Below are 22,301 nucleotides of genomic sequence, written 5' to 3'. Positions count from 1 at the left end.
GTGCAGCAGTTTTAGCAATGCAAAGCACGAAGGTTTTATTTTGCAAGATGAAGGCTAGCTAAGCAATGTGAAATATATCTACACATGTATATAGGTGAGATGAAATTTTGCCAAAATAGACCCTGTTGTAACAGATGTTGCCAGTTATTGATTTCTATAAGATGGAAATTCAATATTAGCATAGAGGTATACACAAATAGGTAAAGATTGGGTTCTGTGTCAAACGTCCTTGATTTATTTTATTTTTTTCAAAATATTTTTGTCATAACTCAATCAACCGAATTTGTTTTATGAATTTTAAAATCTTATTAAACTTTGAATAAATGTTATTTAACCCTCTTTTTTTGCGACTCAGAATTTGATATGAAATCATGTTTTTGCAAAAGTAAAAGTGAAGAAAACAGATAAAATAGAACAATTAGAACAAGTAGTTAATCTGCTAAAGCCACATATGTTTGATTTTTTAAATTAAAAATCGAATGAAAAGATTTATGATGGAAATAAAACTATTAACTGATTTTTTTTCTAAAGAGGTTAATAAAATCTGTATTGATTGTTATTAGTCACATATTGATTAGATATCTAGTGAATCTTCAAGGTCTGAATGTTATGAGAAAAATAAGCGAATTGAGGTATCAATAAGCAAGACATTCAGTCACCAATATTAAGTCATACAATGGGAGTGATTTTGTTTCTACAATAGACTATACACATTTGTATTGTGAGCTTAAGGAGCATCAAGGAATTGTAATGTGAATTAATATCTACAAATTCTATCAGATACAGGTATTACCGGTAATAATAATTCTCTGTGTTCAGTGGTGTTGTTAAGTTATAACGCAATTTCAGCTATAATATATATACGGTATACAATGTTCCACTAATATATTGATTTCCATGTAAATGTCTAATCCAACAGGTGCAAACTTAATTATCAGGGAGAGGAAATTGCTGCCGAACCCAGTGCCTGAGTTTGTGTCAGTGATTGGGTCGTACCTCAAGGGTTTGTTCTGGATTTACTGATGTGAAGCCCCCCTCTGACCATCATGTGACACCGGGAGACATTCCGTCATGGCAGGATGGCACAGCCTCTCCGGGCACCTCTATTTCAGAACAGCTGGAGGTGAGTCTGGTTTTTCCATCTACAGTACAACTCAGATACAGCGAATATGCTTATATTGAATGCACGCTTACTGCACTATCCTCTTTTATCTAAATTTATGCATAGTATGTCTATTAGATATAACAAATAACGGTTGAAAGAAATACAAATTGTTCATCTTTGGCTCTTGGCTAAATAATCTATCTTTAACTGCATTTGTTAATTATATTTATGGAATTCGAACTTCAGTATGGTTAGTGAGGTAGCTTAATTAACTCTGGGTATAAAGTCATTCATGGGGGATATGCATGTATGTAATGCATGTACTGATGAAGCATGGGAAAGGAGTCTTTTTTTATATGCATGTTAATCTAATGAGCAGTCAGACAATAAAGATCCCAATATTCAAACAATGAAAAACTTTTCTTGGCAGTTCATTAAAAGATAGCATGCAATGCAGTAATTCTTTATAGATCATTTGAACCACTAAGGAAATCATCTTATTGTTTATATTTACACCTGTCTTTGAATCTCTCTTAGATTTTTGATCTAAAGTAAATGATCAAGGTACTTAAAAAAAAACTCGCATTGATGGAATGAATGCTCTCTCTCTCTCTCTCTCTCTCTCTCTCTCTCCTCTCTCTCTCTCTCCCAGCAATATGGGGGTTATCTTTGAGTTTATGACATACCCAAAGAAGATAATAACCAGAGTAAGTCATTACATTATAATCAACTCTAGGAAATTTGTCAGACTATTGACCAGGGTCTCTATTTATTATCTTTAATCTGAAGATGGTCGGGTAATGACATGTAACAGCTGCTTTTTTCATCACTGCTAGCTTCGTCAACAAGATCTATAATGAACCAAAAGAAGTCCATGACATGCCAATGCTTGTCACCAATACTGGCCTTTTCTTTTTACATGTCTACTGGCTTTACATCAATGATGGTTCCGTCATCATCTTGCTGTTTTAATAACAACATTTTTTATAGAGAATTCAAGCAACTTTTCAAAAGATCAATTTAGATAGTTGTTATATCAGCATATTTTATGCTAAACAACTAATAAACTTAGCCTAGGACTGGATGCATCATTTAGCAAGTACATGTTTCGGTACTTGACTTTTGGAACCTGAATTCCGTTGTTGTTGTGATAAAGTTTTTCCTTCGATCCTAAAACTCCTTTTCTTTTTAACCTTTTGCAGGAATCAGCCTTCTGAAGACAAAGAAACGTGTGTGGTGTGTCCTGGAAGAAAGCAAGAGCCAGTTAGTTTACTATAGGAATGAGGAGGATGTCCACACCGGGAAATCCCCCCTTGGGAGCCTCAGTCTGATCGGTGCTGCCATCTCATTGGACCTGGACAACAATAACCAGTTCATTATTCTGTGAGTTGGGTTGTTTGATTTGTCTCATGCTACATCAGATCCTTGTCAATCATTACTGTAGATTTCTTATTTTCCACACATATTTGGTTTGCTGTGATTCTGCCATATTGCGTCAATTTGTGGGAATGTAAAAATTGTGAGCAAAGAAATTTGTATTCAATTTTTTTGGCCAAATTAGGCCATATTTCCCCATAGGTGTCTTAAAGGATGTTCAATGGCCTGGAACCAAGTTTCTTGCTTAAAGGTCAAGGTCAAAGTGTAGACACATTTGTAAGTTCCGTGTCCAGATCATATAAATCTTTTTCCATTGCCCAATTCATTTCATACTTTACTCAGAGTGCATTTGGAGTAAGGGTGTGCAGTGATTATAAACAAATCTTATATGCAGCAGATATCTCTGAAATTCAATTTAGACCATAATTTCTCTCCTCTTGACTTATGCAATCATAGCTAGATTTTCAATGTGTAAGGGATGTAGAGTGAATCATGTTTCTACATCCAAGGCCAAGATCATGGCAGACCTCTGTTTAAAATTCTTGTTCCCAGACTATTTGTTTTGCCTTTAAGCCTTTATATCTGCCTTATACTATATACTTAGAGTGCATTTTGGATATAGGATGTGCAAATGTCTAGAACTTAATTTTAATTTGGGAGGTAGAATTCAAGCAAGGTCCTCCAATTTCTTTTCAGTGTTTTGTTCTTTATCAAATCAGTGCCCTTTGAAGTTAATCACAATCTCAGTGATGTAAAACTTTCTTGAAGTTTTCAAAACAGAACTTTTAGAAAGTTATACAGTTGCACGTTTTGGGTGGAGGTCATATATTTTTCATATTCAAACAGTGCTGTAGAGGTTGTCTTTAAATTCATGAAACTTTTTAAAATTCCATATCTTAAACCAATCTTTAAACCAATTTTCTTTGGTTCAGAATGGCTCTCTTTTATGGCTTCATTCAAGCAGCTCTCCTTAAATTGTGTTTTTGAAATGGCTGAGTGGGAATCAATTTTAGCTAGTGCTTTGAATTGTTATATGTGTATTATGCATATGTAGCCTGATTTGAACTAGTGTATTTACTTTTAAGTTACATGTAACAACCATAGAAAGACCTTGAACAAGTTAATAGGCTCACTGGATGACAACAGCAGATGGTGACGTTCATTATTGGAAACGTTATCAGAACAGTTCATTTGTTTCTGAATTTGTCATGTCCTCTTGCAAATTGAATGTCAAGGTCATTTGATTGATGGCTATTTATGTCCGTGTGCAGAGTTCAACTTCAGAAACAAAATTGTCGAAGTCTTTGTTTTTGGTTTGTAATTTTTATTATTTCTGTTGATCAATAAAGATTAAAAACCCAGGTGGGAATTCAGTTAACTAATTTTGCAAAATGTTGTGAAAGTAAGGGAGTTTTCTTTTAAGTGACTCCGCTGACAAAAGTATATGTACAAAATTTCTGAAGTGTTTGTTTTAGATGTTTTTGGCTTGCAATTTTTATTTTTGTTGGTCAATAAAGTACTTACCACGATCATTTAAAACTCTTTGTGTGAATTCAGTTGATTAATTTTGCATGCCATATAAAAATAAGGTGTTTTCTTTTAGATGACACCCCTGACACATGTACATTGCTGTAACTAGTGACTTTAGAAAGCAATTGATTTTTTGCGCTGTTTAAATAAATCTGATGGAAACCCAGCCAGATGTTAGTGACCTTACGGCTAGCTGTGATAATATAAACGTTATTTATCGAGTGACAATGTCTTTGTTTCTAGAATAGATGTATTTTTTTGTTAATATTAGAATAAAGCAAATGTTTATGCAGATTTTTTTTTTTTTTGCAAGCTGTACTATATAATTTTATAATTGCAAAAGTTTGATTTGCTTAATCTTGATGAAGAATGCTCATTAGCTAATACTTAATAATTAAAACCCTACAGTTCACACATATGATATACCGGTACCTTGTTTGACTCTAATAGTACATATAATGTCCAAGTACAGAGATAAGTGAAAATATGTCAGGTCAATTTGTTCTGTTATTGAAAACAAAGGAAATTTTACTTAGTGTAATGTAGAATTTACTTTATTTAATTCTTTTTTAAACATACAAAATTTGGACTCAGGATAGGGTTATTGTAGGGGATTTTTTTTTTTTTTTACTGTTGGGAAATTGTTGTTTTTTTAAATAGATTTTTTTCTTGATAATATGATTAATAATTGATCTTTTACTTTTGATTTATAACTGATTTATAATTGATCTTTTTCTCAGATCCAATGGCAAAGAACACCTGTTCACAGCGGAGAACCATGAGTCGATGATGATATGGCTCCTGGGACTACAGGTCAGTGTGCAAAAGGATCAAGTGACAGGGCACCTGCATCGGAATGAATTGTACAATTGTTCTTAATTTAAGGTCCATCATTAAAACTGAAGATCAGTTACACATAAAATGTTTTTGACTCCAGTCCAATTTTATGATTATTATGAATTTGAAAATTAAATCTCCCCCAAAATGTTTTTAATTTTGTGAAAATCACCAAAGAATTACATTCAGTAACAAGATTTTTGTCCTTTTTCAATGAAAAATTACGTTTGTATTTATCCATTTTGATTCGTTTGTATTGATGTATCTGAGTTGTAACTTTATCATCATCGACATGCAGTTTCATCATCTTCATCATCCTTTACACTTTTCCTTTTAGGCCAGAAGAGATTTGACTGTGTGCAATGGAACAGATGAGACAGATGAATGTTTACCCAAGTTGAGGGTGAGTGTCTGTATGAAAACATGAGCATCAGAACATGTACCACATTGTACGGAACTTAATATGACACAATCAGTCATGTTAAGAATATTTAATAAAATACATAAATGCCAAAAAAGAGCACTTAGATTGTTCTCCATATTTGTTTGATGCTCTGCTTTTCTCTCAAAAAAACATGTTTTTAATGTAGATTTAGTTGAATTAACTTTTTAACCTCATGTAATTGCCAACAAAAGGCAATTTGTCCTTGAGTTGTTTTGATGTAGATAAACATATGTACATTACCATAAAATTGATCTTAAAGGTGGATGGCTACACTTTAGGTGACTAGATACCAGGTCTATATACTGGCTTGCATTACTAGCTGCTGTACTTATAAAGATAAATTGATACTTACAGCACATAAACAATAGAGCAGACACAATTGGAACATCTGCCATTAACAAGACTGCTGCGTCTGTGTCTCGCAGGAAGCAGAACTGGCACAGCAAGGTGCGAGCTACTGAGTCCTTCGACTCGGGAATGACTCACTACCGATCCAGAGGTATCTCAAAAAAATCTCATTCACTTAGGCCCAAAGTTTTTTGAATCATTCAGCATCAATTTGTTTACTTAAAATGAAAAAGTTGACTACCCAAAAGTTTAAAATACTCTCTGTCACTTATTTTCCCAATATTCAATTGTTGACAAATGGGTTGTGTTTATGGTTGAAAAGTTAATGTGCCAAAACGAGCATCACCCTATCAGTTATTCATAAAGAATCCTTGTTAAATGATACACACGACAATCTCTCTTCATTTGATAATTGTAACCAGGAGAACCAGATAGCTTGGAAAGATCCCGCTCCCTTCCTCCAGTTTTTGAAGGTAACTTGTAATAGAGCTACTGTAAACTGGGATATTTTTACAGGCTGTAAAATTTTGCAAATTTCATGCATGTTATGTAACATTTTTTTTATGGAATTTGAAAAAAAATTGGAACAACTTATTGGAATGATTTTCAAGTAGTTACTATTTCATTGTAATTATTTTTGTCCTCATGAAGTTTGCAAACTTTTTCATCCTGCAAAGTTTTCCATATTTACAGTGCATGGCTGCATACATCATTCTCATTTACTTATCCTTTTTTAGAAACCTTCCGAACTACAAATAATTAATTATCCAGGATTTTCTTGATTTTTTTGCCACAGCTTTAACTGAGATCTAAACTTTGCACACTTTTAATTTCTGAAGACTGAACAAACTGATCACAAATGAAATAAAGTAGCATTAAAACAAATAAGGAGATGATGTTTGCTGTAAAAAATAGGAGTTCTATAGAAAATTTACTGTATACTGGGATATATTCGCCCCCGTTTTATTTTCACTTCTTTTGCCCTCGTTGTCAGCGGGCGCATTTAAGACTGGGTGAATTCCAGTATCTCAGATTATTTCTCTTTTAACACAACTATGTCTGGGCAGATTCAAGTTGTGATGAAACAATTTTTAAGTAAAGAGGGGTGAAAATAACATGGGGCGAAAATAACCCTGTATACTGTATTCCTTCCGTGTATCCTCATTAAGATTTGACTTAGGTAGGACATTTGGGCTTTTGCTGTTACCAGAGTTGAATACCTACAAATCTAAACATTATATATCCAAACCATATCTCACCCCTTACTTTGACCTTCTAATTTCTTTTAACATTACTGTCTTAAATGCCTGTAGTTACAAGAAGGAAGTCAGCATGACAAAACTTTCGGAAGAGGTTGTTTCTTTCTCATTATTTAGAGTCTGATTTTACTCATGTTGCATGCAGGTCAATGTGTTTTCAACCTTCATGTAACTGGAAAAACTGAAATTAGAATAATTTTGATTCAAAACCAATTAATATGTATGTTACAATTTATCTTCACCTTTAGATGAACATAATTTGTTATTTTTATCACAATGTAGATTTGCTAGTAAAAAGTCTCTGTAATTGCTATTTTATTAATGTTAATAAGTAAGTTTTTTTTGAGACATTGATTTTGGGAAATGTTACAGTTGCTTATATAGAAAGGGTTAAAAGACCCTGTTTTACAGTAGACAATTAAGTAGGTAAAAAGTGGTCTGAATTCAGTCAAGGTTCAATTAATTGCTAAAATTAGGAAGGATATGTACATAGCTTATGGAGTTCACTTTTCTTAATTTTTGCACTATACATACATTTAGTTTGTATTGGAGTTCAGTCAGTTTTCTTCCATTAAAGAATTTATTTATTCTATTGTTCAGCAGTGGAATGTCCTCCTCTTTCAATGAGCAAAACACCTTCAAAGTCCAGCATGAGTAAAAGCTTTGAGGGGCGCCTGTCCAAAGACTCGGGGGTGGGACTCTCCTGCCAGAGTTGGAAGTTCTCCACCCTAAGCCTGGACAATCACCACAAGGTGCTGAGAGAACTCTGCAGGGAGGAGTCCATCAGTAGTGACGATGACGTGTTCAAGGAACTGATGAACGAGGAGGCTATGGGGTATTCCCACCCCCACCCCCCAAAACACATCATCAACTCGCGAGTGGAGGAGGAGGATGCTAAGCTAGAGGCAGGAGAACAAGGAGAGCTTATCAATGGAGACCAGAATGTCGGAAGCTGGTAAGTTTAGTACAAGGAAAGGAGATTTGTTTTTCAGATAACATGCCATTGTATTTTTTGCAGTCAGATTGTCGGATTGAAATGATAACATGCCATTGTATTTTGGGGGTTTTTTTAAGGCAGATTGAACTGATATTGGTTTATATGTTACAAAATTGGTTTCATTTAAAGAAATTGATTGAACTATCTGAAATAGGTATTTAGGGACTGGAGTTACTTAGAGTTCTATCAGTTGATTTATTCTAAATGGAATGATCGCATGTCATGATAAATCTATATATATATGCATAGTTATTTGGTACAGAAATAGGCACATGCCATTGTTTTTATCTCTCGTACATATTGAGATTTGAAAGATAAAACTGAATTAAACAGGAGGTTGGAATTTATTTTTTTTAAATTTATTTCAAATGTAAAATGATGTCATGATAAATTCCATGCATGGCTGCATAGCGCGCACTATAAGAACACTCTCTGTACCAGAAAGTGTTAGCACTTTTGGTATGCACTGATAAACGAATTGCAAAGTACACAGACATTTGCATGTACAGAGAGATACATGAACACATACCCTCTCTCTGTCCCTCTTTTTATCAGCTTGATGTGGTTTCTGTCGACATGTTTGTCCAAAACACCTAAACGCATATCAACAGAAGGTCTCCCCTGTATATGTCTATTGATTTTTTGTTACTAATGTGTGTCATACATGCAAGATGATGTATCACCTGTTAGGGGATGAGTAAGAAATTGCTAAATTGATTCTATATTGTCCTCAGAATCCCCATTTACGTATCATTTGATACAAATTGGAAGTGATGGCAATGAATTTAACTGCACGGATAAAATGTTAACAGAAATACGAGAACATTTTCATGTAAATTCACTGGGTACTCTGGCTGTTAATTCGGGGAAAGTTTACTGGGTACATGGAGTGGAGCCATGAATTTCTTGATAGAGAAGTTGGAGAATGCTCGGATTACTTTAAATCGGATGATAGAATCGGATGATGAGGATGTTGATTCAGATATATGGTAAAGTTTGGAGAATAATTAGTTTTCAATAAGCAGTCCACTTGAAAGATAAAATAAATATAAACTTGAGGATTACATTTATCAACTTTATCGCATGTTGTCACCTTTTGGGTTAATAAAACGTGGGATTATTTTCTGGTTAATCCAGTTTGCAAAGCTTTTTTAAAAAATCAGTGCTAAATTTTATTAAGTAGGTTTTAAACTTGTCTTTTCCTATTCTTTATTCCTTATATTACGCGCGTACTTAATTCCACGATCTCACTGGTTTGTATAAGATCATGATAATGTAAAATCGCGAATGTGGAACTCTTCTCCTTGTTTCCCATAGTTCTTAACTCTCAGAAAATGATGGCGGGATTGTAAAATTTGCGAAAGATGCTTCTCATGATTTACGCGGATATTAATTCCTCTCGTTTGATTAGGAATCTACAGTAATATTTGATTATTCCTATGCAATATGCAGTGCAATATGCATATCTTTTCAGTATTGCTATACAAGTTCTTCAATTAAAATGTCTGTATCTTCCTTGAATCAAAACAAGTATTTTTCCAAAGCAATTATTCTGTTCTTGTATGTCTATTTTTACATTTCTGATGCCCTTAACTTTTTTATTTTTATTAATCGTAGTCCCTATATTTAAACATATAATTATACACTGGGGAATTTAAAGATAATAGAATCTTGCACAAAGATGCAAATACTTTTCCCATTTTTAGACTTAATATTCATCAATCTATTTCTATATTTCATTTGTGACAGTGTAATGAGAGAGTTAATTCTATTGTTATCTTTCAGCAGCTCTCTGTCCGTCTCCAGTGATTCGGCCATTGACAGAGGCGACACTTCCTCCACGGAGCTGGCCAATCGCCTGGTGGAACTGGAGAAGGAACTCATGTACGTACCACGGCATATGACACCACCCAAGTCAAATTGGATATCAAATTTATCGTTATCATCGTATATATTTGATATGAGTTGCCAGTTTTTGACCAATATATATCATATATCAATGCAATATGAAGCACATTTTTCGGCTCTTTTGATCTAATGAAAAAAACAATCATGTTTCATTTTGATAATATCGGATGAACATTATTGATTAAATTATTTTGTTATTTTCCTTATTAATCATAAATACCAATAAATTGAGAGCCCAATACCTTGATGTGACATAGTATTAATTTGCATATCATCTGTCTTATAATAGAACTAAGGTATTCCTCAGTTGAGTTTAATTGTCACAGGGTTTGAAAAAAAAACATGTTATACTTACTAATGAAGCATTAGATTTAGCTATCTATGTCTCAACATGTTTCTACTTTTGATAATTTTTTGTTATTCAATTGGTTAATATTACAAAAATATATCATAAATGTAAGCTAATGTTCAAATAAGTCAAATTGCAGATATTCTATATAACTCCATAAACATCAATTGTTAATGATGTCCATAATTTTACTTACTAGTAAGGTTATAAGAGTACTAGCTTGTGAAAATCTCATTTTACATAATACATTAAAAATGGTTTTATATATTTGGTCATTGCATAGCATATATGCATAAACAAGTCATCTTGTAAAATTTGTTAGATGTGTGCGTTGAAATATATTTCACAATTTATTATAAAAAGAGTACCGGTATGTTCGTACATTCATACAAACTACAAATACTCTAAAAATTCTTCAATTGATGTTAGTGAAAGCTAAGCTATGATTGTAAAAGTGTGGAGATGACTTCGGATAGTCATGTTTTCATGAATGTATGAAGGTTGTAGAGTAAGGCCCATGCAGTACATGTGTCCTGTTCTATGATTCATCTGAACAGCTGTCGCACTGTGATCTTGTGTTATATTAACAGCAGGCATTTTGTCAATGTATAACAACACAGTCTGTATTCTGCAGGGCATACAATTATTTGTAGGCAATATAAGGATGAGTAATACTGTGAAATCTTGCACACACATCAGCATTTTTTTTTTTATGGACTTTATTTGTAAAAAAAAAAATCAAAAGACCTGTAGCCGACACATCTTACTACTAGGTAGTAGTACTGATTGATTTGTCTCCCTTGAGGAGATGTTTATTGCATCCTCCTTCAAAAAAAATTAAAAATTGGTGCAGATTGTCAAAAATCTGAGGTTATGACATGACTCAAGGTCATTTATTGCAGGTCAAGGTTTCAAAGAATTTATTTATCGCAGCTTTTTTTGTCAAAGAATTATCTTTTAACAAATTTTATCCATTTTGAAAATTTTTTTAAATGATCAAATTAAGAATGGTCAGATTACATGTGACCTGAAAGTGTATCATGACCGGAACAAAATTTATTTAATAAAGGTCAAGGTCACATAATCTTTTTAACTAGATATAAAACTACTTATAGCTTTGGTTACAACTTGAGTGTTAAGTTTATTTAGAAAAAGCTTGTGTCATTTTCAAAATAAATGTAGTCTGAAGTTAGCTATCCCCAACAATGTACATCGTATATTACAAGTCATAATTAACACAATGACATTTATCTGTCAATCTGATTGCCAAGATTTAGATGTCCTGCATAGTTTACTGAAAACTTTGCATTACTGGTAATAATTAATGACATTATAGAGATCTTGTGAAACATTTTAAATTACAATCTAATAAGAATTTTCACTCATATGATTTCAGTTCAACAAAATGTGAATTGGCTAAAGTAATGAACAGACAAGCTGGACTGCAAGAACTACTGGCTCAAAGGGACGACGCCATTAGGTTCCTGGAGGGTAGGCTGGACACATCAAACTTAGTGAACAAAAACTTGTCTGGGAAATCCGGGTAGGTTTCACAGACTAAAAATTTAACAAACAACTCTCATCTGTTCAACAAAAGAAAAACAATTGATGGAAAGAAAATTAGTTTTGCCCTTTTTTTTTAATAAATTTAAACTAGATTTGATGTTTGTTGATATGTGAAAGAAGAAATGTTGATGTTTGCAGGAAATTACCACCTGTTAAAAATGAGAAGGAACTTCAAGAGAGACTCAGAATTCTACAGAACCAAAACAGATTCTTAAATGAGGAAGTGAAAAAGCTGGCCAAGTTAAGACAGACCGACAGGTCCACCTTCTACCAACAAGAAGAGTAAGAGCCATATTCATTGTTTACTGCACATCAAATCAAAAAAGATAATTGCTTAGTCCACAACATTTGGAGATGGCCCAAGATAACGTCTTCATTATTGTTTCCACAACACTTAAAAAAAAATTAATGCTGGATTTTAATGCCGGTAGCTAAAGACCATGCATACTTTTTTGCACTCATCGGTAGTTATTTATATTGTTTATCTCAGAGAGAATGTATGTTTTTAGTTAAGCTTCTTTGATGATGATCTACATGTAGGTATTCTTATTGGCTATGCATGCAGAAATCATGCTTTTGTTTATAATATGAAGAGGTATATGCTACCAGAATGCAACTATACATGTAGATTAAGCATTGAATCTTTTGAAATCTTAAACCGAATGATCTCAAAATGTTTACAATATATGTTTCAGTAAAGTAAGAGCACTAGAGGCTGAAATAGAGAAATGGCGCCTGGATTATGTATCCCTGATCCAGTCCAGTATCCGATTCTCTGGATGTGATACAATGGATGATGCGGAGCTTGTTCTGTTCGGAGGAGACAGGGTAGGGGGAGTCTACTCTTCAATTTTTTTGTGGATCTTAACAAACAATTGATAATTTTATTATTTCTCATCAATGTCCATTTTTTATACCAATTTAAATATGCTATTTATCTGTGTCATAACAAAAAATTTTCTTTAAAAATTGAAATCTTAAAATTTATTATATGATGTTACCTTATTATATACAACAGTTTACATATATTATCTAAAAGAATTATTGAATAACTTATATGGTCATATCATCTATTTGTGTGTTTACTCTTCTAGCATAAGAGAAAAATTCAGAGATTGTTGGAGGAAGCCAGAAGTGTCAATCCCAGTCTTCCAACTTATGAAAGGTAAATTTGAATCAGTCAGTTCAACAATATTTCATGTAATGCAAAGAATATGTTTTAGCTTTGTTCAGAACTTGATGAACAAAAGTCACTCAATGTCCGTTGAAACTTTTAAGAATTAAATTTTGTTGCAAATTCTACTGCATGCTTTTATACAGTATGTTTCGGTCAGACATGATCACTTCTGCTCATTTGCTCAACTATGTACAAGCATGTTACTATCATTATGTCCATGCAAGAATTTCATTTTGACCTGTTTTACAAAGAGAGAAAATAAAAACCATGCCTTTTCACTAGTCCTTCTTAAATTTTTAAACTTTAATTTGTAAACTAATTGCCCTGTGTTTCAGCCTTGCCAATGGCGAGGTCCATGTGGACAGCTACGGATTTCGGCATGTGTTTGAGGACACCTCCAATGGTCTTCTACTTCACTACCTATGTCAGGAGCTAACCCTACACTACTTGATGCAGGCAGGGTCATATGAAGAGCATCAGAGAAAGTGGACCCATTTCATGAGACTGCATGGGAAATCTATGGCTAATCATGTATGAAGCAATATTGCCTGTTTTTCTTTTAAATTGCAAACATTTTTTTTTTCATGTGTAGATAATTTTTATATTCAGTCAAACTTTGTTATCTTGAACTAGACAGGACTGTTTAAAAACTTCAAAGTATCCAAGTATTCGAGATATCGAGGGTAAAATATAAGTGGTTGGGACTTACAAATCATTTCGACATATCCATTGTATTCGAAATATCAATGTTCAAGATATCAAAGTTCAGCTGTAACATATTTGATCAAAGAGTTATTTCCCTTGGCTTCCAAGGCTTAACATTTTTACAATTGTGAATGATAGGAGGTTTTAACAAATATTATTTGCCAAAAAACAGTGTAATATATTCACACACACAAAAAAACAGTGTAAAAAGATTCAATATTAGATAAAATAATGAAGTTATTTAGACATATTGACTTCCAATGTAGCAGATGACAGGAAATAATCTTGCTCAAATTTTGTTGATCAAAAACTATCTACTGATACTAATATTTGTTTGATTGACAGTTGAAGGACATGAAGTGTCTGTGTCGCGGCGGTGTTCCGGACCGATTTAGAACTCAGGTGTGGCGCCAGCTGGTTCACTGTCAGGTGCGGGACATAATGAGCGCCAAGGGACAGCACTACTACAGGAACCTGTGTAACATGCTGCCGGACTCTCCCGTAAGTTGTTTATAGGACCATGGGAAGGTGCATCACATCTGTGTCGTATAATATCACATGTATGGCACTTAAAGGCATATTTTTAGCAGTTGTACCGGTAATTGTCATTGTGATGAAGGGTCAATTGTCATTAGTGACAAAAATATGAAAATGTTTTGGAAGAAACATATACACACTAAGACCTTGTAAGGATATACATTCTAAAGTTAACATAATTAAACATGTATTTAGCATTTTAGCATTTTGTACTACACAAAATTGATTTCGCCACAAGTTTGCCTAGATTTGATCCAAAGCCATCTTGACTGTTATGTTCAATTACATGTGTGCAAGGCATTTCCAATGTGCTTGATTTAGCAAAAGCTGCTTTTTTGGAAATAATGCTCAACAGAATACATAGCCAAATGTAATTCATTTAAAAGTATTTTGAAAAATGTTTTTTAATCTGTTGAACATACATTAAATTCACATTTAATAGTTATAAGCACAAGGGTTTGATATTTAGGCTAATTGAAAATGAGCATAATATGTACATTACCGGTAGTTTTTTGGCCTCACAAATTGTATATTTTTACATTGTTATGATTATTGTTTCAATTTTAGTTGGCTGCCCGCTACAGGAAGCAGATTTCTCTGGACTTAATGAGAACCATGCCAAACAACATGAAGTTCTCTTCTCAAGGCTCAAAAGGGGTGAGTTGTCTTCCATTGTTTCTGCAGGAAACTGTTCATATACTTCAAACACAAAACATATCAATATTCTAATGAAATGTGTAATAAACCCACGAATCTCTCGCAGGTCATGGACTTACAAGATGTGTTACTGGCCTACTGTGTTCACAACCCTACGGTTGGTTACTGCCAAGGCATGAACTTCATCGTGGGACTCGCACTGATCTTCATGGATGCTCAAGATGCTTTTTGGTAAAGACAATATTATATGCAAAACATATTTTGATAAAGTTGTGGAAAATGAGCTTCGCTTCCCTCTCTCTCTCTCTCTCTCTCTCTCTCTCTCTCTCTCTCTCTCTCTCTCTCTCACCACTTTTACAGAATGAACAGGGTTAATAATTTTGTTAAGAAAAGAGAAAGAAAAATCAGACCTCTTTCTGAGACAATGCAATGTAATAAAAACCAGGATAGAATAGAGTTACTTCCCTTTTTGAACAATTTTTAAGAATGTCTTCCATTCCAACAGGACACTGGTTGCTGTGACAGAGAAGTACTTTCCGTGCCATTACTTTGATCAGAACCTGATCGGGGCTCAGTCCGACCAGCAGGTGCTCAAAGATCTCCTGGCAGAGAAACTCCCCGCCCTCAGCAGCCACCTGGAGTCCATCGACATCGAAATCTCCACGGTCACTCTCAACTGGTTCCTGGCCATTTTCTTTGATGCTGTACCTTTTCAGGTAGCTTGTTAGCATTAACAGTTTTAAAGGACATTCTCTGCATTCATTTCACAGACAGATATGGTTAAACAACATATATGCCGATATTTAGAAAAAAAAAAATTTATTTTTGGAATATTGCATTGCTGCATTTTATGCAGATTAATTTTAGTCAGTGATCAGGTTATATGTTAGGTAAACTGTTTTCCAATCAAAACATATTATAATGGATATAATGGGGAAAAGAATAATCATAATAGATATAACTGCAGAATACTTACCTCTTGTAAATTAGAATTTTTCAAGTTATATTGGCTTAACTCAATTTTAAAAGTTATTTCATTTGTTGAACTTAAACAACTATGACTTCTAAGTCAAATGCAAATGTCTTGATAGTTTATGTATTTACCAGTAATATTTGTATCTTATTGTTTGAGTTACACAATTTTTTTTAATGAAAAGTCATTCTCTAAGTAAAGGAACAAAAATTGGGTGTGTATATGAAATGATTAGCTTAAAAATTTGGGTCTTTTTTTCAGTAATGAAAACTAAAATGTGAAAACATGTTTTGTTGACGAACTGTTGGTTTAGATTTTATCTGCTTATCATACTTCAATCACTGCACATATGGTACTGCCAAAAATCAATGTTGTAATGACACAACAGTAGCAATTAAATCCATGCATCATAAATATATGAGTCATTGCATTGATTGAGTTACAGATTTCAACAACTGTTTACCCATAAACTTTGGAGACCATTATGTTTTCAAATTAAACAAATTAAATTTGATATTTTAGTAATTTGATTATTATGCCCCCCTTTGGAGAAGGGAGGACATATTGCTTTGGTGCTGTTTGTCTCTCTCACTCTGTCGGTCGGTCAGTCCACAAACAGTTTCCGTTCATTTTCTTCGCAGAGATTGCACATACTGAAATGAAATTTGATATACAGATTTATCATAATAGAACCATTTTAACAGGAGCTTGGACTTTTGGGTAGCTGTGTCAAACAGCATTTTGACGTAGGCCTGTCTATTTACTTTCTGGCCACCTAGCAATGGCTCTTTAAAATCAAAAAGATTTGTCTGTCTTTTGAGCTAAGACTACTCAATCTGTGTATATTTCACTCACGTTAAGGTTGATTTTTGGTACAATCAAGAGTTATGCCCCTTGGACTTCAAAAAATTTCAGTTATTTGCACTTTCCATTTATTATTTTTGCAGAAGTCTCCAAGGGAGGGGGCATAAGTGTTTCACAAACATCTCTTGTTTAATCGAATTTTCTTCTTTTCTTTAATTTTTAAAGGTACTAATTAAATAATGAAAATCATCATATCAATTTTAGGTCACTTCAAATTACCGGTAAGATTAGAAATTGATAAAATTTCCATTTTGATGTTGGTGGTAAATGTATTTAGTACCTGGATATGCGAAATTATTCATGAAATACTGCCCTGCATTATTCAAATACATCTTTCGTTATTACTTTTAATTCATTTTTTATCAGTAATCGTTGATAACGAAGATGTTGCTGACAGAAGAGTAATGTTTACTCTGATAATTCAATAAAAACCACCAACCTCTTAACTAAAAGTACTCGATAGATATAGACTTAAAGGTCAGCAAGGTAAAAAGTGCAACTACATCTAACATGTAAATGATACACATTTCAGTAACACATTGAAAAGAAAAACTGTTTTGAATTTCATTGACATCATTTTTTTTAAGCTCGTGAGAGCACCGTCAATGAACCTTATTGTTTCTCTCCTTGAATTGATTTCAGCTGTGAATTGCAAATGAAAGGAGATTAAAATGAAGGTCATCTATTGAAGCATTGTAATTTAAAATAAATTGATAGCTAACACATGTCTACCCAATTTTATCTTAACAGATGAAAGCAGAAAAGGAAGCAAAAATTAACCACCCATCTGCAAATGTTCCACATTTCAAATCAATTTAGGCTTTTATTTTAGTATACATGAAATAAGTCATATAAAATGATACACTAGTTGAGGTAGTTTTGGCAGCTGTGGAATGTTAAAATCATTAACTATCTCTTTGGTATAATTTTCATTTTGCTGGATTTTAGCTGTATCCATTCATCAGTTTCAAAATTGTACCACACCATTCCAAGGTCATAGCGGCCATTCAGGTTGCCATAGTGACAATGTTTGTACCACCATCCTGCCATGTAATACATCGCACAGTGAGAGCTAGCCCCATCATTGTCTTTGTCTATTGCACTAAATCCCATCCGATTTCCATACCCCAACCCATCAGTTGCATTTCCATGGTAACCATCGACGGATAAGGTAAACTTTTCATCATCAAGCAGAATGAATTTTTCGTATTCTGCCACCCAGAGTTTTCCATCAAGATCGGTCATTTCTATCTTAAGGGAGTTTTTCTTTTCGGTTGTGAGGTAGTAGATGAGTTGATTTCCCATCCAGAATTCACCGTCAGTCTTACCAAACCCCCTTACGTACATATTCCAGTTGTTGGCAAAATCAACGCTGCCATCAAATCGATGCTGAATCACAGTCCAGCCTCCGACTCCCTCCTCCATTTCACACTGAACTATTTGAGACATGTTGGCATACGTAGGGTAAATCACGTACTCTCCCGACAATCGGCTTCCATGATGGTAATATTCATCACAGTCTGAAAATTAAGTTTCAAGGGATTGAAAATCTTTCGTGATGAAATATTTATTTTTGAATATAGTAGCAATAAAACAATAACAAATAACAAAATACCAAAAAAGATTACCAGTAATTCATCTGTAATCATATTTTAATAATGCAAGAAAACGTACCTTTTGGAAGATGAAATCTGAAGTTGACCATCTCTCGATGAGTCTCTATGATGTAAGGCAAGAAATTCTTCAACTGTTGAAGCTGTGCACCATTGGTTGAGATGAGCTGAGTATTGTTTTTTGAACTGAGGTAGATTCGGTATAAACCCTGGTCAAGTTTTCTGGTGACCTCCTGCATTTTGATCATGTCCTCATTCACTCGCTGCTGCGATTTTTCCAGGAACAGGAGTCTGCTATCTTGGTACACATCTGCATTAAACTTACGACATTCAAAAAGAGAATTATTGAGTGCTTCAATTTCTAACTTGGAGATGCGGTTTTCATTGTAGATTATTTGCAAGGCTAGGTCCTCTACTCGGGAAGACAAAGTTTTAAGTTGAGGCAGTGAAACTTGTGAATTAACGCCACTGCTGGAGTAACTGCTGTGCTTGTTCTTTCTTTTCAGTAAATCTTCTTTGATGTCTTGCACCGTGTTGTTTAGTTGTATGACATGCATTCTGAGTAAGCTGAACTGCTGGTAGGACAGACCCTGAGTGTTTGCCAGCTTCCACTCCAGCTCCTGAATGTGTTGAGTATTGTTAAGGATCATCTGTGTCACCTGCTGAATCTTCTGCTGGTTGATCTGGGTAGAATTCACTATATCAGAGCTAGCTATTTTCCACTGGTCCAGAGTAATAACGTTTTGTGTGAAATTAACAAGAGAACTTTGCAGTCTTTCCATAAAGTTTCCTAGCTGAATGGATGCCATCTTTCCTTCTATCCTCTCAAGGTGATCTTCCATGTCAAAGAACATTTCATGAAGGGCAGAGATTTCAATGTCACGGTCATATATTTCTGTTATGAAGTCCTTGACCTTTAGAAACATGGGCGTGTCTACTCCAGCTCCACTCCCCTCTTCCACATCACTACCACCCAGAGGTCCAGTTTTTATGAACTCCCTATCTATCTCTCCAGACCCCTCAACTTCATTGGTATTGACATCTGGATAATTCTTCCTCTTCCCATATTTCTCTTTCATTTTAGCATAGATATCGGTCTTGTGTTGTGTTTTCCTGCTTTCAATCTTAATCTCAGCTTTTGCTAACCTTCGCATCAGGTGTTCTGTTGTGTTTCGATACTCGTAAGTAAATAAGTCAAACTTAGTGGACAAATTCGTGAACTTGTTGGATATCTCCTCTTTTAAGGGAGACAACTTCTTGTCCAGTTTGTGGACAGATCTCTTGATGTTGTCTCTCTGAGATTTACTGTCCCTGATGTCTAACTTGTTCTGGGTCAGGAGATTGTCAAGGTTAGCTTGCTGGAGCTGAAAGTCCTCCATGTTTCCATCAATAGTGGTGAGTCTGGAGAGAATCTCGGAGACTTGGACCTTAAGCTGCACCACCTCTGCTTTGTTCTTAATGGATGCATCTCGATTTTCAATGGTTCTTCGTTCAAGTTCTTTGATGTGAGCTCTGCAAGGATAAATGCAAGACATGCAAATGTACATCTAGCTTAATTTCAGTCCCAAATGAACTGAAATGCTCTTGATCTAATATTGAGTTTACTATCAATTCAATTCATTTATTGACAATTACCATGTTGGCATACAGTCATGAATATGAGTTATGTAAAACAAAACATTAAACATGGCATGCAAAAGTTAAACATTAACTAATAAATCTACAATGGACAAAACATTGGGTGAACAAAACTAGGCTTGTGTGAAGACTATTATTGGTATTCATAAAATTGTATAAGTGTTCATTTTTTACTTTCCTTTCTAGCGTTGAAACAGTTTTTTAGAAAACAACACATCCTTTTAGCAGCTGTAATGTTTTTAGGATTGACAAGTTCCTTAATGGGATTGATATTTGTATATGTGTTCACATGAGAGATATCATTATAATTCAATCTACATTGGTCATATTTTGAACAATACAATACAAAGTGTTTCTCATCTTCAATAAACAATTTGCAAAAATTACACATACGTTTTTCTCTTGGAATAGGAGGTTTAGAATATCTACCAGTTTCAATAAATAATGAATGAGCACTGATTCTTAGTTTTGTTAGGACAGATCTGTCACATTTTTTTATAGGTAGTGTTAAGTATTGTTGTAGTTCATATTCATTTTGGTGTACAATTTTGCTATAAAAAGACAATTTTCCAGTGTCAGCTATACATATATTGTTTAGTTGTTCATGTATTTTGTTTTGATAATGTTCTTTTAACTTGTTCTTTAAAATTTTGAGACAGATATTCAAAGAATTGATATTAAATTTTTGTAGCAATGAAGACAGTTTTCTTTGCTAAGATACTCTAGAAGACAATTACTATTCAATTCAGAATAACATCAAATAATTTGTGGAATTGATGCTTTTTTCTAGCTTTGAATTAATTTTGACAGACAATAAATTTTATTTTATTTTTGGTTTTCATTGCTAATTCTAGAGAAAAAACTGTACTCAATGATATTTATTTTTAAAATTGCAATACATATCATCCAAAAAGGTTGAAATTGATAAGAGAAGAATTAGTTGTCTTTTCAGATGCACAAAATGTGATTCATAATTTTTTCCCCTTTTCTTTTTGTAACAAAGCACCTGCCCTCTGAGGTAGTGTGCACATTTGCACAGCTGCATTTTAATCAGCCTTTTAATCACTTAGTCATCTTAAAAAAGATGTTTCAAAGCAAAAAGAGAGGACATGGATTAAGTGTGCATCCATGCAGGGGGCTTTTTTTCAGATTGATTTTTGAAAATTCAAGAACTGTTGAGTGAAAGGAATTACAAGGCTTCAATATCTTGAAAAATTGAACAAACACAAATTGAGGCATTTTTATAAATGAGAGGTTTAATAGAGTGTTATGGAGTCTTGACAGGGAGTTTATACAAATAGGGCACATGCTGTGATACCATGCTTTATCAAAGTCTTAAAAAGAATAGAAATTATAATGGCTCACAATGATTATGACATGATAATACTTTTATAGTAAACAATTTTTTTAATAATATAAAATCGTAATTAAATTTTGGCAAAATCATAAAAATTTTAAATATGAATTTTTTAAAATTTATGATCATAATAAAATTAAGAGATTTCCAATATGCATGTATTGGACTATACTATCATTATGATTTTGTAAGTAAATGCATTATAAACTCAATTTACACACACAATGTATTAAATACCTATCATAATCTCGCTGCTTCAGAAGTGAATTTATTTGCTCCTTCATGATTTTGATATCATTTTCTACAACAGCTTGAGAAGATGGAGTTGTTGCTATGGGAACAAACTGGACATTTCCTCTTTCCTGATATCTCACACTGTCCTCTGCAGCACAATACGAGATAGAACAAATTCCCAAAATAAAAATCCAACACAACATTTTTTTTTTGGTCTATAATGTTCTCCAAGTCATATTCACTAATTCCTTATTAAATGCCTGCTCTGGGAGTTATTGATAGTCTGTGCAGTGTATGTCACATGGTTTCACTGACCACCCCCCTTTGGTCAGTGATAGCAAGCAGAGGATTATTAGACCTATGTCCCGAGATAACCTCTGTACTAATAAGCTGTTTGTTTAACTTATCCAACCTCCCCCTAATCAACCTGCTCACTCTGTTAGCTGGGGTTTGTGCAGAGAATGCAGGACAAAGCCTGCAGAGACGTCTCCTTTTATCATCAGATAATGCCACTAATTGAACATACAGAAGTTTTCTGAGGAAAACGTTTTTTTTTTTTATAATAAATTACTCGTAGCTTGTCTTGTCTGTTTTTGCATGCACTTTGCTGGGAGGTCTTATCGGAGGGGAGGAAAACAGTGCTTGACCCCGCCCCCTTTGACACACTATATGTTATCCAGGTCCATTCACCTTTTGGGGTTTATTGATTTCTTCTTTTTTTTCCACTTAACATTAGATGTCTTTAAAACTGGAAGCTTTCATTGTGCGGCTAATGGGATAAGTCATGTATCCTTGTAATATAAGGAGGGTTTTTATTTTTTAGCA

At 33.9% G+C, this 22,301-nt stretch overlaps 2 protein-coding genes across 6 annotated transcripts in view; one reads left to right on the top strand and one right to left on the bottom strand.

Moving 5' to 3' along the window:
* The window catches only part of LOC105345077 (uncharacterized), a 38,067-nt gene that overhangs the window by 4,153 nt on the left and 11,613 nt on the right, over nt 1-22,301 (top strand). The window contains exons 2-18 of one of the 5 annotated variants that reach the window (XM_011453070.4): nt 920-1,123; nt 2,308-2,488; nt 4,753-4,825; nt 5,187-5,252; nt 5,649-5,793; nt 6,065-6,115; nt 7,502-7,856; nt 9,687-9,782; nt 11,552-11,698; nt 11,860-12,003; nt 12,417-12,549; nt 12,816-12,886; nt 13,234-13,429; nt 13,949-14,104; nt 14,708-14,797; nt 14,904-15,028; nt 15,303-15,513. In XM_011453070.4, the coding sequence (XP_011451372.3) occupies nt 1,072-1,123; nt 2,308-2,488; nt 4,753-4,825; nt 5,187-5,252; nt 5,649-5,793; nt 6,065-6,115; nt 7,502-7,856; nt 9,687-9,782; nt 11,552-11,698; nt 11,860-12,003; nt 12,417-12,549; nt 12,816-12,886; nt 13,234-13,429; nt 13,949-14,104; nt 14,708-14,797; nt 14,904-15,028; nt 15,303-15,513 (2,292 nt within the window). In that variant the 5' untranslated portion in view covers nt 920-1,071. Of the gene's footprint in view, nt 1-919; nt 1,124-2,307; nt 2,489-4,752; nt 4,826-5,186; nt 5,253-5,648; nt 5,794-6,064; nt 6,116-7,501; nt 7,857-8,645; nt 8,888-9,683; nt 9,783-11,551; nt 11,699-11,859; nt 12,004-12,416; nt 12,550-12,815; nt 12,887-13,233; nt 13,430-13,948; nt 14,105-14,707; nt 14,798-14,903; nt 15,029-15,302; nt 15,514-22,301 lie in introns of those variants that run through there. The other 4 variants (XM_011453066.4, XM_020074048.3, XM_011453074.4 and 1 more) reach the window with 4 other exon arrangements.
* LOC105345076 (angiopoietin-related protein 2) lies at nt 17,428-21,971 on the bottom strand. Its single transcript, XM_011453065.4, has 3 exons — nt 21,480-21,971; nt 18,309-19,759; nt 17,428-18,154 (listed from the first exon to the last, which is right to left on the bottom strand). Exons 1-3 carry the CDS (start codon nt 21,677-21,679, stop codon nt 17,544-17,546), a joined length of 2,262 nt encoding a protein of 753 aa, XP_011451367.3. The 5' UTR covers nt 21,680-21,971; the 3' UTR covers nt 17,428-17,543.

This window comes from Magallana gigas, chromosome 2 (genome assembly GCF_963853765.1).
Source record: "Magallana gigas chromosome 2, xbMagGiga1.1, whole genome shotgun sequence".
Lineage (NCBI taxonomy): Eukaryota > Metazoa > Mollusca > Bivalvia > Ostreida > Ostreidae > Magallana > Magallana gigas.
Note: the sequence above shows the minus strand (reverse complement) of the source record. Positions and strands in the feature narration are given on the sequence as shown.